The following is a 23479-nucleotide window of genomic DNA, read 5'->3' on the forward strand; positions in this document are numbered from 1 at the left end:
TTTTGTGTACAGAACTATGTACCCATGTCACTAATAGCTAAATCCAGTGCTTTGGATTCAATATTTATCAATTGAATTTTGCAAAAACATATACCAAACTGCTCCTTGCCATGTCATGAGTGAAAATAACAGTCAGAAATAGGAACACCAAAGCATAACATCCAAATTCTCTCCTGGTGAAGTTCAAAAGACTGTCTGCCTCTCACAGCACAATAAACCCATGACCTACATATACACTGTAATATTGTAAAGGTACAGAGAGATAAACCATGAGGAGGGCATGACTTTCATCCCACAATACACTTGTGATCACTGGAATAGCCTGAAGGAAGGAGAGAGTGGAAGCTAGATCTTCCACAATGGGGAGAAAAACAACAAGGTTAGGACTGCAATTAAAAACTTTGTTATTGACGCTTTCACAGAGTTATGCTAGACAATGATCTAAAAGCACGCAGTCCATGTAAGGAGTAACAACACTGCAAGAACTGAAACAGTATTTAAATGAATAATCCTTTGCAAATTAGCTCCAAAGAACTGATTGAGTCCTGTGTTTCAGCACTTTTCTTCCTTTTTCTCTTACTTCCTTCTGAAAGAGCTCACATGACTTATAGTGTAAACTTTGAGAGGTCTGCTTTATGAAAAATCAGTAACCTCCAAGCCAGTTTTTGTGCATAACTCTTTTTTGAGTCAGTTGGCACCATTCTTGTAGCTGCTGTCCACCCTGGGACACTGGGATCTCTCACCACAAATACACCCCACACCCCACTGGCCAGGTAAATCTGGTATGGAATAAGGATTACCCTAAGTGATAGCATTTCTCTAGGAGCTATTTGTCTAAAGCCAATACACACATCTCAGCAGATTTAGCAAGATAAACAAGGACAGAATAAACTGTATTTAGAACAAATGAACAGAGCTGGGACTGTGATCAAGGGCAAGTTTAAATTCAGTTGGGGTGTGAGAGCAGCTTTGGTAGATCTACCTAAGCAGGTCTGGGATGATACTGGAATAATCATGGGAACAGGGTGCTCAGAGCAGCTGCCTGACCCACATTCACTGTCAGTGGCTGAGTACTTAAAACCAGGATGAAAAGTGCCTTTATGCGCTGCAGTTTCACCTTGGGTGTCATTTCCTTCTCTGTGCTCATCCTGAAAGACACAACTGCATATGATATGCATGGAGAGCCAAAATCTAAATGGGTAGAACTAATACCAGAGTGAATACTCCAGGTGGGATTTGGATGCCATATCCAGCTAGGATGTTGGAAAGCTTTGTCCATTCGGAGACTCGAGAGCAGTCTGCTTGAAAGCGGCCCATGGTGCATGGCAAGGGCTCCAGGGATGCCTGTAGTGTTCATCGTGCACTTGGTAATGCGTGACTTTGAAAGTACGTTTTTTAAAGGAATATTCATAGTTGCAAAGGAGCTATCATATTCTTATTGTAAAAGCTGTAATGACTCTCTGGGGCCTCAACACAGAGCAAGCTACAAACATCTCCATTACAGATATCAAACAGCAGCTCTCTTTCTGATGAAGACAGAGAAACAATAAGTTTCTATCCTGTGGACTGTGGTACATTAAGTCCTGCTCACTTTATCTCTAAAAACAACCTGAAAGGAGTCAAATCAGGCTTAAAACACCATGTTGAATATTAAAAGAGTTGTGCATGGGAACTGTGGTCTTGCATAAGCAAAGGATGAATTAAGAACAGACTAATAGCTTGTGTCTAAATATACTTTTTTCAGTCTGTTCAATTTAAAATACATTTTTAATGGTATTGACAGGCTGTAGATGGATGGAAAAATTATGTGCTAAAAAGCAAAAGTGAGGTGAGAAAAGGAAATTAAATCTCCATTTAGCAGAAAAATTATTTTAATATTTGTTTTTGTTCCAAAGCAGACGAAAACAAGGACTGTTGAAACTCCCCAGTAAACAAAATTTCAGTTCCCATCAAACTATCTCATTTTATTAAAACTGAAATAATTAATTTTCCCTGTATTATTTAGATAACACAAAAGCAAACAACCATCAAGGATTACATTTCAATGTTTTTTTCCAGATATCAGACTTTGACAGAGTACTTCGATTCCTCTTTTTCTAGACACGACATTGTCAAAACCATGATGTTCTTATATGAGGTTAATGGTGCAAATACAGAAAGAAATATTTTATTTGAAAATTTTATACTAGACTCCACTATCTGTCAGAATTTTCTCATCAACTGAAATATTATCAATTTATTAATATGTAGGATATTGCCTGATCCAGTAAAAAAAGTTAACTGCTGTGTACTATCTATTACAAATACTGCTAAGATTCATAATGAAACTCTGATTCAGCCACAAACATGGACATGAATAGAAGACATTATCCACAGTTTTTCTCAGTAATTTAGCATAAACCTGTTCTACAAGTGCAGCCTAAGAGGTTGCAAAGGAGCTATCACATTCTTAATGTAAAAGCTGTAATGACTTGCACAGATTTACATGTTCCTATCATCCCTTTCTAAATGTCATATCTTCAATAAATCAATGACATTTGTATCATTTCATGTAATGTTAATTATATACAAGCATTTAAACTTAGAAGAATAAGACACAATTTATATACTAAACAAATACAGATGGATAGTACAGGAGCTTGAAATACCACAGTCAAAACTTAGGAAAAAAGGGAACGGAAGAAATTATCACCTCTATTTTACAAATGGGGAATGGAGGTAAAGACCAGTGAGAAGCTCCAGGTAGGACATGTTACCACAGGAGGAGGTGGTAGAGCTGCTGTGCAGCGACACAGATATCCTGTGCATGGCAGAATTATGAGATTTGTCCAAGGTCACACAGGAAATCATTATCAAACTCCCTCTAAATTAAAAACTGCAGCATGCCAATCCAAGCATATTCACTGCAGAACAGTGCTTCTCCTCAGAAACCATGAGACATGCCAAAGCCTGCATGAAGATAAGCTGAGGATACCACTGTGGCCCCTGTTCAGCACAGGTTCCTGTGATCAAATATCTCACTCACTCAACCCCATGCAAAGGCCCTACACTTCCACAAATCACAGTTGTCTTGCCCATCCTGGAGCCTCCAATAGTCAGGAAACCTTTAAAGCCATTTGAGGCCATCCAGTTCCAGCTGGCAAATAAAGTTGGGAATAGTGGAATGCTACCACACTCTGCAATCACAGTGGACATCAAGGGCAACAGATACGGTGAGAAGGAAACTGTGTAGACTATGGGGCTCAAGTGACATATTCATATAAAAGATTTACTGTTCAGATAACATGCTGAATTTTGATCAGACACTTTGCATTTCATTATCATAGGTTAGTCCTTACTCTCGTTTACAGCCAAATCTCTAGACTTATGTTTCTCCCCACTGCAGGACACATTTGCATTAACAGCTTCTTAAGTTGCTCCATATCATAACAATATGGCACAAGCTTTTCAGTCAGATAGTGTGACACACACTTCCACTGCAGCACAGCATGTGTAGATCTCTGTCTGTCCTTGTTATAGCTAATTCTTAGTGCCTTTCTTCTAATCATAAAGTTGTTTCTCCATAGAATCATTGATGTATTTTTTGCCTCTCCTCATACCTTTAGCATACATTCCTACTGCTTCCAAACAAAATCTGTAACAAACAATACCATTGTTTAGGACTTTCATTAACATCAATTTGCTCTGCCTCACACTCTCCTGTCCTCTCACAGATGCACGCACTTCATTTTACTGATGTTGCAGAATCCCAAATGGACTTTCTTGCTGATGGTGCTTTGTCTCACCTCGTATCACAAACTGTCTCCCTGCATCTCCTCTTCACCCTTGTTGATTTTACTCTTATGACTTACAGCATTTACAACCAGCCTTTCCAAAACTAATGCCCTATTTACCCAGAGAAATGATCCAGCTTGGTTGGTCTCCCTTTGGAAGGACTCTGTCTAAGAATGGAAAAGTAGTAAAGCTGAAATGCGAGTCAATTAATAAAGAACTAAAGGATAATTAATGTTAGTCTATACAGACTTCTGGAAAATAGGTCTCGTCGAATAAACTTGATTTCATTTCTTGATGGAATTACAGATTTGATTGATAAAGGTAATGGCATAGACATAATAGACTGAGACATCTGAAAATGCACTTGGCTTCATTATTTGAACACATTCCATCATTGGACCCTGACAGCACCCAGCCACTCTGCTATCATTGTTTCCAGTCACATTTTTCACTGACACAGGTGCCTTAAATGGATGGGGAGGTCCGGAGATGCAACCTTCCCCCATTCCCATATGGTGGGAGACCTACCCCAGCACACAGATCCTTGTTGTTAGCAAGCAGCAAACGAAAGACATCGATCCCTGAGCATGTGTGAAATTAGTGTAAAAGGCCCCAATATAGCACCTTAAGGAAGAAGATGGTATTTATTAAAAAAATTTGAATGTACTGGTTTTATCCACTCGCACTCACTCTCCCTTGGAGTTCATCCATCATACTGTCATGTGCACCAAGATGTGTGTTCAGGTAGTCTGGCTGAGATGATTTCCATGTGTCAGAGCAGATAAGGGATATCAACCTTTAAGTTCTCATCAAAACACTCATTTTTTCTTGACTGGTAATGACAAGTTAGTTTTTTGGCAGTTCTTTAATACTTTTTATGAGCCAACAGTTGAGAATGGGTGGTCTTTTGCTTCCAAATCTTGCCCAGTTAGGCATTCCTAAGTATTAGCAAGGTTGAAGCTCATTGTCTGATTTTGTTTGCATGGAGTATGTCTGAAAAAATGCACATTTGTTCAGCTGCTGTAGCTCCCTATTGGTATAACAGGAGAAGGAATTGTGCTCACATATATAATGTGCCAGTACCTTGTGGCTTTTTAGTGTCCTTAGAAAGTGGAGTCTTGTGCTGGAGAAAAGCCTGTACTGTGGCTTTCATCAGAGCCCAGGTCTTCTGGGCTTGACAGCACAGCACATTCCTCAGTTTTACTGCTGGGAACAATGTTCTTTATTATCAGTATATGACATTCTTCCCACACTTATTTCACTGTTTTTTCCAGTGTTTACGGAAACATATTTGCATCTGTATTTCATTCATACCAATATTAATATTTCTGCTACAAGTCTCAACATGTTTAGTTACAAGAGAGGAAAACCAGCTTACTATGAGAACCTCTAAATGGAGAAAGCACAAGATACAGAATCTAGGAGCACAGATGTGCCAACCTGACACATTTACAAGGCACAAGAGAAATAACTGAATTCACTTTTCAAAGAGTAAATGAGTTCACTGGGCTCAGCTTGTGTGATCCAATGGACTTGTGCAATCCTAGCCTCAAGCACAATTTCTCCAGCATACACCAATAACAAAGATACTGTGCTATGGTTACTTTGGAGAGGTGGGAACTAGACTCTGTATCCTCCAGTCCAACACTTCCTATGCATCGCAAGTTCTTGTTGTGCCTGTGCATGAATTCATCACCTGCAGCATTCTTTGACATCCAGACTCTGGATGGAGACTGCATGTGTCCTGACTACAGATCTAACTCGCTTGTTATTTCACTCCAGGAACCAGGACTTGAGCATCTGTGTTTCACACGTGGCAATTCACCTTCAAGTTGCTCTCCCTGAAAAAAATCACAGTCCACAAAGGCAGCCCGCTCCAGAGCCTGCCCTACAGGCACAGTACACACTTAAGGACACATCTCTTCTCCCTCCAACTCTGCTCCAGCCTTGGCTCAGGAGGCCTTGCAGTCTCAACCCCTGCATGCAACATAAAGGTGTTCACACACCACAGGACAAAAGCATCTTTCAGGGCTGAATCCTGCCCTTTGAGCTGAAAAAAACCCCCATGCAAATTATTTCAATTCCAGTAACAATGAAGTCATTTGGGGACAAGGGAGGTTCCTGCCAAGAGATGTGAAATGTGGACTCATCAGTCACCTCCAGAGCGCGCTTGAGCAGTGTGGTCACAAGTTGGTTCATGGCAATTACTCCTGCAGTTCCAATTACAGCACCCACACCTTAGCAAACAAGCGAGGGATGTTCACAATCAGCAATAACCATCAATTTAGGACAGCTTCATACTGTGACTGAAGATTGAAATCTTCCCCTTAACCCAATGCAAAGTGCCCAAAGTCTTCTGGTCTTTCCATTGCTCTGCCTTTCTGTGGTCACATCTATTCATAGTACGTCTTCCTTACCCTAGCAGGAAGCAGAGAGCTCAGGACAGCACTATGGCCATTTGTCACCTTTCTGCAGATTAACCCCCTTTGTCTCAATATTTTCTGTGATGTCACTGTTGATATGCAATGTTTCACAAGGGTATAACTCCTTAAAAACTTAAGAGGTTAAAAACAAACCAAAACAAAATGAACAAACAAAAAACAAACAAAAACAAAACAACAACAACAAAACCCCCAACCAAATTAAAAAAAAATAAATAAAAATAAAAATAAATTAAAAAAAAATCCCTCCAAACCTGAGCGTGGAAATTAAATACTAAGGAACTCTCCAGAAACCAGATATTCAAATGTAATAGAATGGTATAAACGGGGAAACTAGAGGAACTTCAGAGGGAACCAAGGCAGCCTCTCACTGAAAATACTGGAAAGCTACATTTTGTGCCACTGAGTCCATCTAAAATGATCATACTTCTCATCTATTTAATCTCTCCCTAAAAGTGTGTGATTTACTTCTCATTTTAACCCATCAAAAGACCTAAATGGTATATATGATGCTCACTGCTACATTTTTGCACTTTGGTAAGTTGCTTCTAGGCATTCTGTGGGGTCATTTTCCTTTCTTCATTTGGTAAATAATAGCCCCCTTATTTCTACAATGGGACTTCATCTCATCTTGCTTGCTTTATTGAACAGATGAATAGACCACCTCTGACTTCACGTAATTTTGCCTTTCTTGCAAGATTTTGGAGTATCAAGGATTTTTTTTTCCTGTACTGAATTAGAATTCTTTTTATTTCAATTTTTTTATTGTAGATGCAGGTATGATGGACTCTGATTAATATTGCAAAGAAACCTGTAAGGACATTATATTTTACAGAAAATATCTGCAATTTATACTTACAGCCAGCTTCAAATCTTAAACACTCCAAATCACATCCAGGTGAGGTTTAGGGACAAATACATGCATAATTCATGAAAGCACAGCCATTATTGGTATCTCTATAGAATAAATAGTCCTTGGTAGACACTGTGCATTTGAAGGATGCACCATAGTCATGCCAGAAATATAGAGCCAAATTTATATTTATGGTGTACTCTCAATCCATTCAATTGTTTCCATTTGAACACACTGGTGAAATACAGTGCAATATTCTCTTTCAGTTACCAGCACAAGATACACAACTTGAAGCAGAGCTCCCAATAGCTGGAGAGCACAGAAGAGCTGATGACTGCACAGAGTCCACTAGGGAACTTGTTATGCCAATCTAATTAACCTGGAAAATGCTCAGCTAGCACCATGCTCTGGGCTCGCACACAGATGGAAAATGGGCTGTTCAACTATTGTGTGTGCAAGGCAGGCTTCTCATAACTCCCAAGTCAGCAGAAACATTTAAGCATATGCTTACCATTAATGTTAAACAGGTGCTTAAGTACACCGCTGAACAGGGAACATAACAAGGAGCACGCCTCTGGAGTACGTGATTTTTGCTTTAATTGCTATTGCATAGGATTTATTTGCTACCCTTAGATATTGCCAACAGCCTTCTTTCCCTACCAAGACTGCAATTCTGTTAAAATCTGACTAGGAAAATAATGAGATATGCTCTCTTTATAAAAAAACAAGGTGCATCTGTAAAACCCAAGATACTGGAACAAAAAAAGGAGATAAGTAAATCTTACTTTTAAAATTTCTGGAATCTTCTACAGAGATTTTTATTCCTACAAGAATGTCCAAATCCAACCAAATAGGACCTCTCTTAACAAAGGTTTTAACACATTACAAATTTAGATGTACATGGTTAATTCAAATGAAATAAAATGCACGGAGAATAACATAAAATTAACAGAGAATAAAACATGAATTTCTCTTCCCTGAGAAAAACTCTCAAATAGTGAGATCAGGAATGGCTAAGTCATACTGATAGAAACCACAACTAATGTCTAAATTACTGCTCTACCTACAGCATTTTACGTATCCTTCGTGTAAATCCCAGATCCAGTTTTTAACAGATCCTGCATTACAATCACTCGCTTTACAAACTAGATCTTCATAAGAGGTACTTTCAGCCCCCTCACAGCCAGATGAGAAGGCATTATTACAAGCATATTTTTCACATCCTCATAATTAGGCACAACAAAAGAGCTTATTTCTAGGTTACTTTAGTTATATCAAATGTTGCAGAAGAACTACTCAGTGTTTACAGAAAACATGGCAAGCTATCATTTCAATTTTTCTCCATGTTTTTAATAACTTCAGTCCCAAATGATAAACAAATAAAAATGTTTCATTTTCAGTATGTTTTCCAGATGATCATCATCAGTGAAAACAAACATAAACAAAAGTGGAGGTATGCAGAATGCTCTGGGATACTGCTGATGGAGGGGATGATGGGGTTCTCCACGGGGGACAACTTCTAAAAAGAGATGAACTAAAAGATCCAGAGCACTCTCTTAACCACCTCACTCTGCTTTTCTTCCGCTTGCTTTTTTACCATGCCCATCACCTCCTTCTTTTTTTCTTGTCAACTGCAGTATATTTCACTGTTTGCTATCCTTTAAAAACTACTGAAAATCCCCAGTGGCACGGAACATTGTGGGGTTATGTATTGAGAGTCAGGTCTGAAGGCACCTGAGCCTCAGACAAAATTCTTACTCATTTCAGCAGGCGTAGTAAACCCGTTAAGTTTGGCAAAAGTTTTGCTTGAGTAAGTGTTGAATAATGACTACAGAATGAGGCTATGCAGTGTGTGACTGGAATTCATGCCAAGTCTGTCTCTACACATGCCTGAGTTGACAAAATCTTCTGGCCAGTATTTCCCTGTAACTTGACAGGGATTTTCCACAGCATTGACCACTCTGCTTGCCGTCCTGGACATGCAACATTCACCACCACAGCTCACCCCACTGTCTTAAGGTTGGTTTTCTCACACCTGCTTTGACTGGAAACTTGGGTGCATCTCAAGATAACATCAAAAGTCATTATTCCATAGTACATAGAGATGAGATGGTAGAAATACTTCATATTTGGCAATGTAATCAGTTAACAGTGAGTCACACCATGAAAGAGGCCTTTTCACAAACAAAATCCTAAACTGGTCACTGGATGTACACTGAGTTTGCAATTCTTTTACTGTGCCTTGTAACCTTGCGGTTTGGGAAACATCTATTTACAATTGAGGGTTGGACTCAGATTCAGTTACACATGTAATAATTCTCCCCCCCACCAGTCGAGATACCACAGGCAATTCCACTACTTCTGTTCCCATCCTTCACTTCTATAGCAACAAAGAGGATATTGCTGGACATACAGAACCCACAGGGAAAATTTTTGTGCTTGGAAATCACCTGCAAGACACACACTTCCCAGTGCACAGTCTAAACAGGTGCTCCAGGAATTTTCAGGATCTCACCAATACCCACACAGGTGCAGAAAAACAGTTTTTGCAAATGCAGTGTTTTGACATAATCTTGATAATCCACTTCAAGGGCAATCAGGACATTACAAATGCAAACTTTGCTTGCTACAAGGCAAGCTCTGCTTGCTACAGCGTCCTTAAAAGGATAGAAAATCCACACAATCCACAGGTGAATGCATGCTACAGCTGGGTCACTGTTATCAGTGCATTGTAAGCATTCAGGTTCTAATGGTTTAGTGTTATTTTTTTTTATTCTCAACTGCAGCCTTTTCAAAAGGATTGAATACTATGGGAACCTGCTAAATGCAATGCTCCATTGGGAAGGAATGCCAAGCTTACTAAGTGACAGCATTATGCATTAGTGGATTACATGAGATTTAGAGTACATAAAACAATTTAATAAATGGGCTTTGCTTGTTAATCTCACGTGAGCCACTGTACAGACAGCACACATGCAAACACAGACCTAGAAGAATAAATCCATGTATTGCACTTGTGATGGCATTAAACTACTTGGACAAAATAATTTTAAAGCTAGGGGTGCATCATAATGTTCTGTGGCAGCTCTGTATACATAGAAACCATAGGCCAAGAGATTTCTGATACAAGATGGCATCTTTTGCTGATATGGAGCTCCTCTCTTGCTACAGTTGGACTGTGGTGCTGGGAGACTGAACCTACTTCTGCACAAGTATGCTGGGACTTAGAAAGAGCAAAGCTCCAAATATGGAGCTCATTTTTCTTCACATGCCACTGCAGATGCCAGTGACAAACCCTGGACAGATGTGCAGAGTAGTATTTGTCTCATGTAACAGCAGAGGCCTGATGGGGTGCTTAGTGTCATTTGAGATGCTCTGGTATATCTATGACTATGTTTAGGCAACAGACAGACTGTCTGCAGGGCAGACATCTATGGTACAGCTTGTACCCCATACTTCCTTAAGTCAATGGAGAGAAATTGGCATTTAAGAGTGCAGGTACTACGGCCCATCTTACACATCTACGTGAAGATGGGATGAATCATGCTCCAGACTCCACTGACTAAATTATAAAGAGAGACCAGGCTGACTAACTGAGATATAAATGTCTATATTGGAGAAGCCAGTACTTAGTCAGAAGAATCCTATCCCCATCTTGTTCTAATGAAGAACTACTGTACTCCCACAGAGACTGCTCCAGCAGTTCATCACCTTCACTGTAAAAACTGGGAACTTTATCTTCTAGTTTGAAATTCTCTGACTCCAACTTCCAGCTTTGAATCTTCTTCTGCCTCTGTCAGCTCCACTAAAGAGCCTGTTGCTTCTGGAGCTTCTGTACCAACCAGAGGTGTTTTTAGGCATGATTCTCTATTGCCTTCCCCTTTATATAGTCAGTCAGGCTAATACTAAGAGTGCAAAGCTCTGCCAAGAAATGAGACCTCTGAGATATACAAGACTGACACTTGGAACTGACAGCACTTGAAAGACTCATTCCACAGCACAGAGAGAGAAACCCTCCTCAACAAATAGCTTCAGGTAATCAACACACCTACAAACTTAAATTTTAGGTATTTATCTTTAGAAAGAACAAGCAAATCCAGACTTCATCGATGAATAAACGTAACCTCTCAAATGCAAATGAGTGCAATGCTGTCTCCCCAACTGCACAGACAGCTCTGCGGCTCTGTTGCTGCTCAGGGCTCTACTGCTACCCACTCAGCTGTCATCCAGTAAAATCATAACAGTCCCTTCCAATTCTCCTCTTTTACTGTTTGGGAAAGCAGAGAAAATATTCAGAGAGAGAAGGAGGGAATAGACTATCCTGTGAACAGTCAGACAACTCAGAGGAGGAAGGGAGAAATTAACACAAAGTGTACCTTTTTCCTTGCAAGCAAGAGGAACCAGAGAAGCTGCAGAGCAATACTGAAGAAAAAGATGCAGGTGTAAGTAGCACCATCAGATTTGTGATTTTGAACCTTTGTAAAGGTGAGAATTAAACTTAGACCACAAGCTTCCCTTCAATCTCCCACTGCTGTGGAAAGAGCAATATGGAGTGCTTCACATGGCTCCCAAAATTATTCTGAGATGGCTTGACACCATGTATTTCCTGAACCTTTAGTGAATCCTTCATAATTCCAATACACCTTGGGCAGGCTTTGCACTTCTCTATCCCCTAAGTAAAAATATATCTAAAAGAATACTCTACATTACATGGACAACATTAGGATCCTATCGAGCTCGTGGAGCTCTCTGCCATCCCACTTTAAATGTGCAAAGACTCTTAATTTCCATCAACTATCAACATTACATCAGAACACCCTCAGCATATCTTACAGCTTTTCCACAGCAAACTCCAGTACCTCCTATGGATTGTATGCCTGCTACACATATTATCCTAACAGAGAGGAACCCCTGCTCCCCTTTATGCCTGACCCAGAAAAGAAACCACACTGTTACAGTCCTCAAAACACAACTTGCCTTTCACTAAGCAGCAGCAGCAGCTCCAATAATTTTCTGCTGCAATTCTTGCTGTAGGATTAGCAACTGAATTCCTGTCTGGCTTTAAACTTCAGTTGAAGTCATGATAGCTCATTTGGGAACTGCTACCATAGCCCCCTTGCTTTCAGCTCTGGAGGTCCTTATGTTTCAGCAGAGGTAGTAGACAGCTGATAAACAGCACACAAAGACTGGGCTGCATTTTGCTTCTAAGTCAAGCTGAATATAAAACAGAGGGAAGGCTAAAGTAGCAGGGAGCTGCACTGGATCAGAAACTCCACCCCATATTTCAGCGTGGGAGCTTCAAGAACAACATGTAGCTTCTTTAGCCCAGGGTAGGATAACTGCATTCTTAGCTCAGCAGCACTTTACCATGTTTCAGTGCAATGTGATTAACACTGCAAGAAACAAACCTGTAGGTAAAACATGGCAAATATTTTTGGGGAAATTGCAATGGAACATCAATGTCTTATTTGTTATAATATGAATTTATTGCTCATGAGAGGCACCATAAATAAAAAATGCGCAGGGGCAAGGTTGGATTTTCTACTTGACTGCACCAGTGTGTCTCCGGGAAGAGCACTTCAAGGATGACAGAGTAGCTTAGCCTTCATGCCATTTGTACTCTTGAGGTCCCTGAGGCCTCAGAGGTGTTAGCAGACTTTCTAGGGGATAACACTTGCCACTGGGCTTATTTTTATTTGGGTATTTTATATGCACACCCAAACTGCAGCTATCAGAGTTGGAATTTAAATGGTCAAACTAAACTTCTAAATCTCCAGCTTCTTCTACAAGTCTTCTCAATGAACTCTGTGTAACAAAATGTTGTCTCTTTTGCTCTATTCATACATTATTCATCAGAGTAAAACAGAAAAGTGACACATCCACTACGGTTTCTCTCAGTAGTTGCCAAACATTAAAGCAACTGCTGGTTAGATGGAAACTCAGAGCAAGAGTTTCACAGCAACATCCTTCTGACAAAGACAGCTACAGCAGCTCACTCCTTTTGCTGACCACTAAATGTGCCAAAATAGTAGGATGCTCACATCCAGAACATTAAGTTTGCCTTCAAGACCCCTATGCACTCTCACCAAGCCCATTGTTTTCACTCCCCTAATTGTCTACAATCAAAGGCAGTAGTTCCTTATTACCTCTGTTGCAGCTGTACCTCTACCAAATTGGGATTTGCATGGGTCTATGTAAGAAAAGAATCTGGCACTACTGTAGAGGCCCTCTTCAAAACAGCTCTTTTGGATGCATTTGCTTGTAAATCCATTAAAAACAAAAAAACAAAAAGCCTGTGTGACATGATAGATCAATCTCTGGGAAGACACAGGAAAGAGTAGAATAAAACAAGTTGGTACTATTATCCTTGACCTGACAACTGAATGTGTAAGGGAAAAGACTGGAATATTTTAATGAAATAAATTATATACCCAAACCTTAAGTTAGGATCAAATCCAAGTGCATTAAATTTGCCTCCAAAAGTGATAAACTTTTATCTGCACACCCTACTGTTGCACTTAAACTTCAAAAGGCTGGAAAACTCAAGGGTGCATCAGTTCTTACTACAAGAAACCACTGTGTATTAATCACTCCCTACAGCATTTAAGTAGAATTAAGAAAAAAACCACTGTAAGAGCCTAAGCTATTTCTGTAAGTTACATTCCCCTGGCTCAAATGATGAATGGGAAATACAGCAGTAAAATAAAAGTAGGCACCTTTCCAGGTAACTGTTGTTGTTCAAAAAAAAAACCCAAAAAAAACAAACAAAAAAATCCTTGGTGAAATACTGCCACAAGGATAAAAACATTTATCTCAGTGTCACAAGAATAGCTTCATTTTTTACTGGTTTAATTAGGTAATAAAGAAATCACAGGTGTGATAGCTCCATGACCTATTACTGCAGTTAAAAAGGGTCCACTGCATGGCCAGGGACCACTATGTCAGTATTATCACTCGCTGTCACATCATTTTAAGAATGATATAGCTCAATTTAACAAAGATTTTTAAAGCTAAGAAAAATCAATACATAGTTAGAAGCTTGTCAAGATTCTAAACAACAGCAAAACTGCCAGAAAAAAAAAGCAAACAAAAAAAGAAAATCATGGTGGGCCTTGAATTTTCAATGACTTTTCAAATTCTGCTAAGGCAATTAATGCAGTGCACACCGTAATGCATCTCCTGGGATTCCACACACCCCAACTCTGTATTGCCAATGACTGCCAGGTATGTGAGGAAAGACATTCACAGCATTAGGTGTTAACATGAGTAGTTCAGTATTCAAATTCCAATTGTAACAAAAGTGATAAATAAGCAAAAATACTATTTTTTAAACAACTGCTTAAGGAAAAGGGTAAAGAAAGTACTAGACTTAACCTGCTGGAATTTCCATCGAAACTGTACCTGAAATTTCAGGATTAGGTCCATTAAATACTATCTTGAAGAAATATAAAATCTATCGAAATATCTTAAAGCTCACACATTCATCTAAACTTAATTCTTGCTTAAATAAACTGCAGATCCAGTTGCAACCACAGACCAGATTAACACAGAAACCAGGTGTGTGTTTGTGTGTTTTAAGTGGACCACAAAAACACAGGCATTAATTAAAGAAACCACCTGTACCAACTAAACATCTTCCTTGCCTCTAAATTTGATTCACAGTGCCTCAAAAATGAGTTCTCCAAAGGCAAACCTTGCATTCAGGTCCAGGGAGGCTGCTCCAAGTGACAGTAAGAAATAACTGTGACTTGGCAGCCTGAGGGGCCAGATTCTGCTCCTGTCTGAGTCGGGAGCAAAAACTATTGTCTCTGGCTGCAGGTTTGACTTGTGGGCAGCCCCTGCTGCACAGCCCTGGGTGCAGATCGATCAGCCAGCCCTTGCTCATCTCGCAGAGGTGTGGATGTGCGGATCCATCTTGCCACGCTCAGAAGCACTAGCCAGAAATCCCAGCAGAAGCTCTAGCCCTGTGTTGAGTAGCAGTGAGGGAATCCCTGCCTGCTCATCATTCCCTGACTTCAGAGACCAGCAAGGAAAATGTGTGAGAGGTTTTTATTCATTCTGTGACATTGTGTATGTAAATTAGGTTCCCCCTGCACTTAAATCCAACAATGTCTTCTCAGGTGGTTAATTATTTTTTCTTACTGATAGAGAACAACCTAATCAAAGGCTATAATGACCTCTAGGATCAGTAGCTTAAGCAAATAATAGTCTAAATTTTCCCATGTTAAAAAAGTTCCAGCACCAGATATTTCTCAGGCATTTAAAAAGCACAATAAAAGGAGCACGATGCAATCACACAGGCTGTGCAATTCTCCTGAAAAAAATGTTTGCAGAAGTTCCTGTTCAGTTCCCTTAGTTGAATTCACAGGTCACATAGCATTGCACCTTCCTCTTAAACACTACCGCTGGAAAAAGCAGTATTACTGGAGTTGGAAAAGAAGGCACTTCCTTAAAAAGCCAGCAAAGCATTTTACTACAGAACTTAATTAAAGGATGGAGACGACTTTGGCTGTCTCTTGAACACGTCAACACAAGGCATGAGAGAAGCAAACACTACCTCTGTATTAAATATTAACATTTCCCCTCCTGGGGAGGCAAAAGTCAGATAGGAGAGCTCTGCTTGATGGGAGGGAGGGAACAGGAGACCAACAGGTACCCTTTACAAGCTTCAGGTTATTTGAAATAAGTTGGCTTTAAAGCAGAGAGCCCTGAAGCCTCTCCCACCTTGCGGTGCATCCCCGCCCCACCGCAGGGAGCTGCCTCCCGGCTGCGGAGGCGCCGCATGCGGGACCCTGGAGCAACACCCCCAGCCCCACCGCCCCCAGCGGGTCAACCAGCAGGCAAAACACACCAACATATTCCCATCAGCACAAGATGGCAACCATCACTTCTTCCGGCGGAGCAGCTGGATGCTTTTATTTTTTTCCTTAAGGGAGGAGGGGGATTATTTTAAAGGCATTCCTAGTAGGTATTTTAAAAAATTGGCATCGAGGCAAATGTTTCCACTAGTAATACCGGAGGAAAAGGCGAGGTAAACCACACACACACACAGACACACTCAGCTCACGCACACACATCGTGGTCATCAACTTGGCGAAGTTGGCCGTGCCGAGCGCGATGCCCCAGCGCCGCCGAGCCCCGCGCCCCCCGCCCGCGCTGCGCCCCCGCTCCCCTGACAAAGGGGGACGCCCCGGCACCCCCGCAGCACCCGCGACCCCCTTCAGAGGGGGAACAGACACTAAGCAGGGCACAGACACCACGCAAAGGCGACCCTCGCCTGCCTCCCCTTCCAGCTCAGCCCCAGCAGCGGGGGCTCCGCACCGACCGTCAGCGGGGTCTGGCGGCGCCGAGACGAGCAGGGAGCCCCGACACTTACTTACAGTCACTGGAGGCGCCAGCAGCAGCCACTTACCATCATGTTTCCTTGCATTTTAGCCGTTTGAAACATTGCCTTTTCCTTCATTTTTGCCGTGTGTGTGCGTGCGTGTGCTGTTCCCCGAGAGTTACTTAATCCAGCGGCTGGATCACTTTAGTGAAGAACTGGCGTGTACTTGCGATGGCTCTTTTTGGTGTGGAGTGGAGGGGACTACGAGCAGCGGAGGGGGAGGGTGCCTGCTTTCTATTTTTTTTTCCTTCCCCACCCTGTCAATATATATTTCTCCTTTTGCCCCAAAAGAAAAAGAAAAAGAAAAAAAGGCAATAAAAATAAACCAGCCCCTGTCAGAGGGGAGGGGAGGCGGGAGAAGCGAGGGCACCCGGCTCTGTCACCACCCTGATCCAGCTTTTGCCCTGCGGGAGCCGATGGGGCGGGGTGGGCAGGAGGGAGCCGCACACACGCCCCCCGCCCCGGCCATGCCCGGCCGACGCCCCGGGCTCGGGAGGTCCCGCCGAGCCGAGCCCACCCCGGAGACCAGTTGCAGGAAAAAAAGAGGGCGGGGGAGGGCAACAAATAAAAAGGAGGGAGCTGGAGAGGGTGGAGGGGTGGTCGCCCCCTCCCCGTGCCCGGCTCGCCGCTCTCCAGGGGGTGGGGGACACACGCTTTTCACAACACGAGCCGGGGAGGGTGTGGGGAGAGGAGCCGCCTCTCCGGCGTTAACTGTTCACCAGCTGAGCCGGCGCGGCCCCGGCCAGGCCACGGCTGGTGCAGGGAGGGTGGGGAATAGAGCGGAGCTGCCGCGGGGAGAGGGGGATGCACGGCGCGTTTCCATGGCTGCGCCCTTGCCCGCCCGCCCGCAGACCCCCGGACCCACCGCTCACTCTGCCCGGGGATCCCCGGACCCACCGCCCTCTCTGCCCGCATCCCCCTGGACCCACCGCTCCCTCTGCCCGCAGACCCCCCGGACCCGCCGCTCCCCTCCCACTCTCTTCCCGTAGGATGCGCGGGCCGCTGTCGGGGGGGATGGGGCGCTTCCAGGAACCTGCCCCAACGCCAGGGTTTGGGATCCGGGGCATGAACGAGCAAGGGGATGCCGGAGCTCGCCTCCTGCACGGGGAAATGCAAAGCCAAGGGCATCGCCCGCGCCGGGCTGCGGCTGAACTGGCCGTGGCCTCTGCGCCTTTCCAGCGGTGCCCACGCTGGTGTGAGGTTTCCCACCGCTGTCAGCCGCAGTCCCTCAGGTGAGCTGCCCCACAGGTGGCTGGAGCAGCCGTTGGAAGATGGTCCTATCCTGCTGCCCCCGTGAGAACGTTGTTCCTCCTCTCCTTGGTGCAGCTTTCCAGGGACACAACCTTGCCACCATCCCAAAGGTTTACACTTCGGGCTGCACACAGAAAAAAAAATCCTTGCAGAATGTGGTCTCTTTGTCTCTCCCTGATGCACCAGAAGTCATTAAGTTTCCAGGAGAATTAGGTACCCATCGATTGCATTTGGCATGAACAGGGTTTCTTTGGATGTTGCTCACTCAAAAGGAGAGAACAAACTCTGAGAAGTGATTTGCTTACTATTTGAGAAGGGAAACCAAGAAGAAAAAGCAGAAACTCTTCTTGTCATCCAAGGTTGAACAAAGCCAATGGCTAGACAAAAGCACTCTCTCTTTTTTCAGCAGAGGAACTGTAGACTTGTCCATGGGTCCTTTTGTTGTGCCCATCTGTAGCACCTCAAACTCTAGTCCTTCACAGCTTGCAGCATCTTCACTTCACAGGTAACACTTCACTAGAAAGTTCACTAGAAATAGGACACAACATCTGCAATCCCACAGTGTTGCTCACACTCCTTTTCTTTAAGCCACCCAGTTGTTGAAAGATATTCAATACAAAATGTTACCCAAGACATTGAGCAAGTATCTTGAAAATGGTGGTAATGGGGAAGTGAGACCCCAAGACACTCTTGGGAAATGCCAATGGCAGGTGATGCTGGTACTTCTGAGGATTACCTATGGGAGGTTTGTTTTACAAAAATGTCACCTCTCGCTTGCAGGTCTTGATTGTTTTCTCCCTTCTTTATTTGGGAATTGCTTATACCCCATACAAAGGTGCATCTTGAGCAGGAAGTGCTTCGTTATGTTCCTCAAACTCTGCTCTCTTGATTTCTTCAGTTTTGCTGTTTTATCAGGCAGTTCCTGTTGCATCTCAGTATTTAACTCTTAGGTGTTTTAATTATGTATGAATGCAAAATATATATCTGCTTGACTGTTAGTCATCCCATTTGCCTTCTGCATTACTTTATACACCAATAGAATTACTTACCATACACTAAACTCTGGCAGCTTTGTCATCATGCAGTTATACTGTCTCTTATTTTTATTTAAGTTATGTACCATTGGCATAAAAGTAGCAATTACCTTGATTAAAACAGCTTTGTTTAAAGTTGAGATTACTGGCAAAATGCTTGGTTTCACCATTGACAGCATCCAGAGATTTTTTCGTTATTAAACACCAACCAGGGTCCATTTGGCCAGAATTTGTACATTACTGTGTTTCTACTTCTCCCATGAAGTTTGCTCCTATAATCCTGAGATTTCATGAGAAACAGGAAGCAAAAGTCAGTGTTTTGCAGTGTTGTGCAAAATGACATTGGTGATGTTGCAGCAAAAATAGCAAACACATTATGAGAGAGAAATTCTTATTTACAGCTTTAAATTCTTAATTTCTGACTCATCTGATGCTTTCAGAAAAGACATAGTGAACGGTTTATCTCTGAAAAGTTTTATGGCCAGAGTCCACCATTGGAAGTTTCTGAAAGCTGAGTGGATAAAGCCCTGGTCATCCTGGTCTGGTCTCAGATGTCACCCTGCTCTGAGCAGGGGTTGGACTGGAGACCTCCTGATGCCTCTCCCAGCCTACATCACCCTATGCCCAGTAAGATCAAAGCACTCATAACAGAGTGACCCTTTTTGTAACAGATCAAAATGTCTGTTTAAGAAATGACTGTTGTGTCACTTCCCAAGATGATTCCAAAACTTCATCCCTCATATTCCCAAAGACTTCGGGTTCTGCCGCTCATGACCTGGGATGACAACTTTCACTTCTGAACCGTTTTTGCTTGGCTGATGGAACAGCTAAGATTTGGTCTCAGATCTTGAAATCTGTGCTGCAGATTCGTGCCCCAGGCTGTGGCCAGATGATTCCATTGCAAATAGTCAATGAAACTGTCCTTCAGGTTTGGGACATTTAAGACAGCTGCAAGTGATATTACCACATTACTCCCTCAAGTACATTAACCCCACTGGAGTTCCCCTCATCTAGCACTCAAACAACTGTTGAGCTTTTCTTCTGGATGGATGTTCTCCATGTCATTTTCATGGAAAGTCACTAGAGCTGCAACAAATACTTACTCTTGCTGCACAAGGAATCAATCAACTTTTTTATGATTAGGAAGTGAAATGGTGAATGCATTTCTTCCACATTTTTGTAGGGAACAGTTTTTGACTTTCTTTGAATGATGTGAAAGGACAGCCAATCACCCTGGGACCCAAGAAAGTAGTATGATTTAAGTAGCTAAAAAGCTTCTGTGTTTAAGACCAAAGATCTGACCCAGGAAACCTCAATAAAACATGAAAATGTTTCTTCATCATATCAGGCTTTTCCTCGGAGGGAAATTGGGAAAATTCGTTACTTCTGCATTCACTGATTTGGTCTCAGTGCACCTCCTTTGTCAGTAGAGTTACTTTTGATATAAGCGAGTGAAAGTTCAGTCCAGGCTCAACTGCATCTTAACAGCAAGATCTGAAGTGAAACCCCTGTATAAGAAAGGATTTTTCTGCAATCTGTCCGTCTGTATCCAAGGTGCATTACAGGAGGAAAACCCTGGGAAATCAGAAAGGTTTGATTTTATATCTGATCTAGAGATAGCCTCTGTATCTCAGGCACTGTGACAAAACCAACACGGCATCTTCATCCACCAACATTTTTATAGGCCATTTTGAGGAAATGTGCTTTTCTCACATCCCCAACAGAATGAGATATAGGGGAAAAAAAAAAAGAAAGCCTCATAGTTAATTCTATTCTCTGTGAGTTTCAGTACTCTGAGGCTGACTTTCTTTATCTGAGAAGGAACACAGGCTACAATGCTTACATCCTATTCACAATACTTTATTTAAAGCCCTGTTGATAGGAGAGTGGAAGAATTTATTTTATCAAATAAAACCCTTTCAGTGCATTTGGAGCTGGCTCTCCTTCTCACTCACCAAACAAGCCTAGGAACAGTCCTTCTGAATAGAAGGAAAGAATTAATTTCTCAAGGTATTAGCTGGCTGCAGAGCATAGCTAAATTTATTTATTCAATATTTTAAAAGAAAAATATTTTAAGGATGTAAGACCACAGACAAATGCAACAGCTGTTGTACTAAAAGTCAGTTCTAAGAGTATCAGGATTTCACTTCATCTCCTTAATTTAAAGTTACTTTTTATTCTCCCCAATAAAAGTATTTGTGTTTTCAAAATACAACAAATGGCTTTTTCTTCTCAGTCAGACCCGTTTGTGAGGATCTCATCTTCTTCCTGCCAGCTTAATGCCCCAAGCCTGTGCTCAGGCTTCTCTCCAGCCTAATTTCAAAACTGTATTCTCTAAGATCAGGCCAAGCCATACTACATTCTTAGGTTCTGAATTCTCCCCATCCTCCCCATCCCATTAGACCCAGGTCCACAGCACATCATTTTGTCTGTGACTTACATCTTCTTCCCTTCACTGAGCCAATAGCCTGAGCTGAGCATCAGGGAAGTCTGATTTGTACTTTCTGTGAAGCAACCAGGAAAGTTACTGCTTTTCAGTAGAAATGCTGTGGTGGAACCCAACCCAAATGCTTGAGACAAGATCATTCAGGCTGGAAAGACCTCAGGAGGTCTCTGGCCCAACCTCTTGTTCAAGCAGCGTCAGCTCTGAGGTCAGACCAGGTTGCTCAGAGCTTTTGTCGTGTCTTGAAATCCTGCAGGGATGGGGACTGCACAACCTCATTAGGCACCTGTTCTGATAGCTGACTGTTCTCACAGGGATAAAAATTTTCCTTATATTCAGTTTGAAAGTTTCTTCCTTTAGGTTATGCCTGTTGCTTCTCATCCTCCTGCCATACCTCGCTGTGAAGGCTTGGTTCCATCTTCTCAATAACTTCCCAAGAAGCTGGAAAGCTGCTGTCAGTTCCCCCCAAACCCATCTCTTCTCCAGACTGAACAAGTTCCCCTCCCTCAGCCTGTCTGCAATGTTTAAGTGCTCCAGCCCTTGCCCATCCTGGTGGCTTTTTGCTGAACTTGTGCCAATTTATATCAGTCTTCTAGTGAGGGCCCAAAAGTGAACCACAAATGTGGTCTAATGAGTGCCAAGAAAAGTACATAATTACTGAGGCAGAGATCGTCTGCAGTACTTGTCTTGCTATTAACTTGTAATATTCAAGAGGAATGGGATTGATGATATCCCAAATGAAATAGTTGGGTGTTACACTGTGCAAATCTAGTGGAAGTCAGAAACAGCTTTAGTAACAGGAAATATATTCCATAGTGGTATTTAGTAGTACAACACAGAAAAAAACCCCAGAGAATTACACCAAGAAACGTTTTTTTTCTTCCTAAGTGGATCAATTTTGAGAATTTCATTGCTCAAGCCAAACTATTCTGAAAACTCTTTGCTCCTACTGTCCCAGAACTCTGCCCAAGTATTTACAGCTGTGATTGCTCCTTCTAGTTTTGTCTTCTAAGGAAGTCTAGGCTTTTCTTCCAGAGAAGAAATTGGAGAGACAGATAAAGTAAATAAACTTCATAAATAAACTGTTAAATAGATTCAGAATTTATTTCTGAGGATTGCAAATTCTTCAAGAGGTTAGAATAATGACAGAGCAGCTGCTGTTATAAAGTTAATATTTGCTAGCTCTTACCGCATGAGGGTGTTTAAGCCATCTTTGTTAACATTAAGGAGAGAGGAGAGTCTGAAAAGAGGGGAATTATGTTATCTCAGACAACATCCTCTGTTTCCTGAGGAAAAAGTGAATATGATAGAAACCACTGAATTTTAGAGTGATTTATCTTTGGATTAATTTCTACTTTTTTTTTAAACTCTTAAATTTTGGTGGGTTACTACCAACCTTTTTCTTTGACAGCAGGGTCATTCGCTTCCCATCCCTCCCAGTTTGGTACAAGACTTAGCAACTTCACATGCTCAGAGAATTTGCAGTTTATTCATCATGTACCAATTCCATCCTGGGGGAAACAGTGAGGAGCTAAACACATTTGATGTCTCCTGACACTACTTAGACACTAAATGCCCATATATGTGCTCTGACACTTAATTCTTGTAAAACATGGTAATTTGTTAGGTTCATTGGGGATTTGACTTGAGATACATCACCTCTGGACAGCTACCTGGAGTGCAGTCAACTCCCCATTATCCCTGAGTGAATTATTCAGGTGCAAATAGACCATAAGTTCAATAGAGAGATCCCCAGCTCGATTTCATGAAGTCCATAATAAACCCAAGAGCTTACAGGCTCACAGGGGGCAGTGCCTTCGAGTTGGGATGCTGATACCTCACCCAGCCTGGGCAGAACCTTCCACTGTGCCCTCATAAAAGCAGATTGGATGACAGGTCTCATCCTAAGATCTATAGTACTGATAAATGTGCTGTATTTTTACTTTGTTAGGTTGAAGTACCAAATATATTTTGTGTATGACTCCCTGTCCATGCTGAGCACATGAGGTTTCCTCCTAAGACAGGCAGCAGATTTGTTCTGTAGTGCAACGTGGGCATGAAGCTGCAGGCTAAGACAAGAGGACAAAAGCCGGAGGATTTTTCGACAACAAATATAGATTCCACCTTAAAACTTCTGAGTTTTGGGTTTTTTTCCCATTTCCAGCTTTTAAACACCATTAATGAAAGCTAAAAATATAAAGAATTCAAATAATTACTTTTCCATGAATGAAGTTGTTGAAGTTGCTAAGGGATTCAAAGTAGGAGGAAAAGCATTCAGAATATAATTTCTGCATAATG

At 42.0% G+C, this 23479-nt stretch overlaps 1 protein-coding gene across 2 annotated transcripts in view; it reads right to left on the bottom strand.

Moving 5' to 3' along the window:
* The window catches only part of DPP6 (dipeptidyl peptidase like 6), a 542987-nt gene that overhangs the window by 467666 nt on the left and 51842 nt on the right, over window positions 1-23479 (bottom strand). Inside the window, exon 1 of one of the 2 annotated variants that reach the window (XM_027648437.1) lies at window positions 16481-16925. The exons of the other annotated variant lie outside the window; for it this stretch is intronic. Within the exon in view, the coding sequence (XP_027504238.1) occupies window positions 16481-16531 (51 nt within the window). The 5' untranslated portion in view covers window positions 16532-16925. Of the gene's footprint in view, window positions 1-16480; window positions 16926-23479 lie in introns of those variants that run through there. 2 annotated transcript variants of the gene reach the window in all.

The sequence above is a fragment of the Corapipo altera genome, unplaced genomic scaffold (genome assembly GCF_003945725.1).
Source record: "Corapipo altera isolate COAL_440 unplaced genomic scaffold, ASM394572v1 47, whole genome shotgun sequence".
Taxonomy (NCBI): domain Eukaryota; kingdom Metazoa; phylum Chordata; class Aves; order Passeriformes; family Pipridae; genus Corapipo; species Corapipo altera.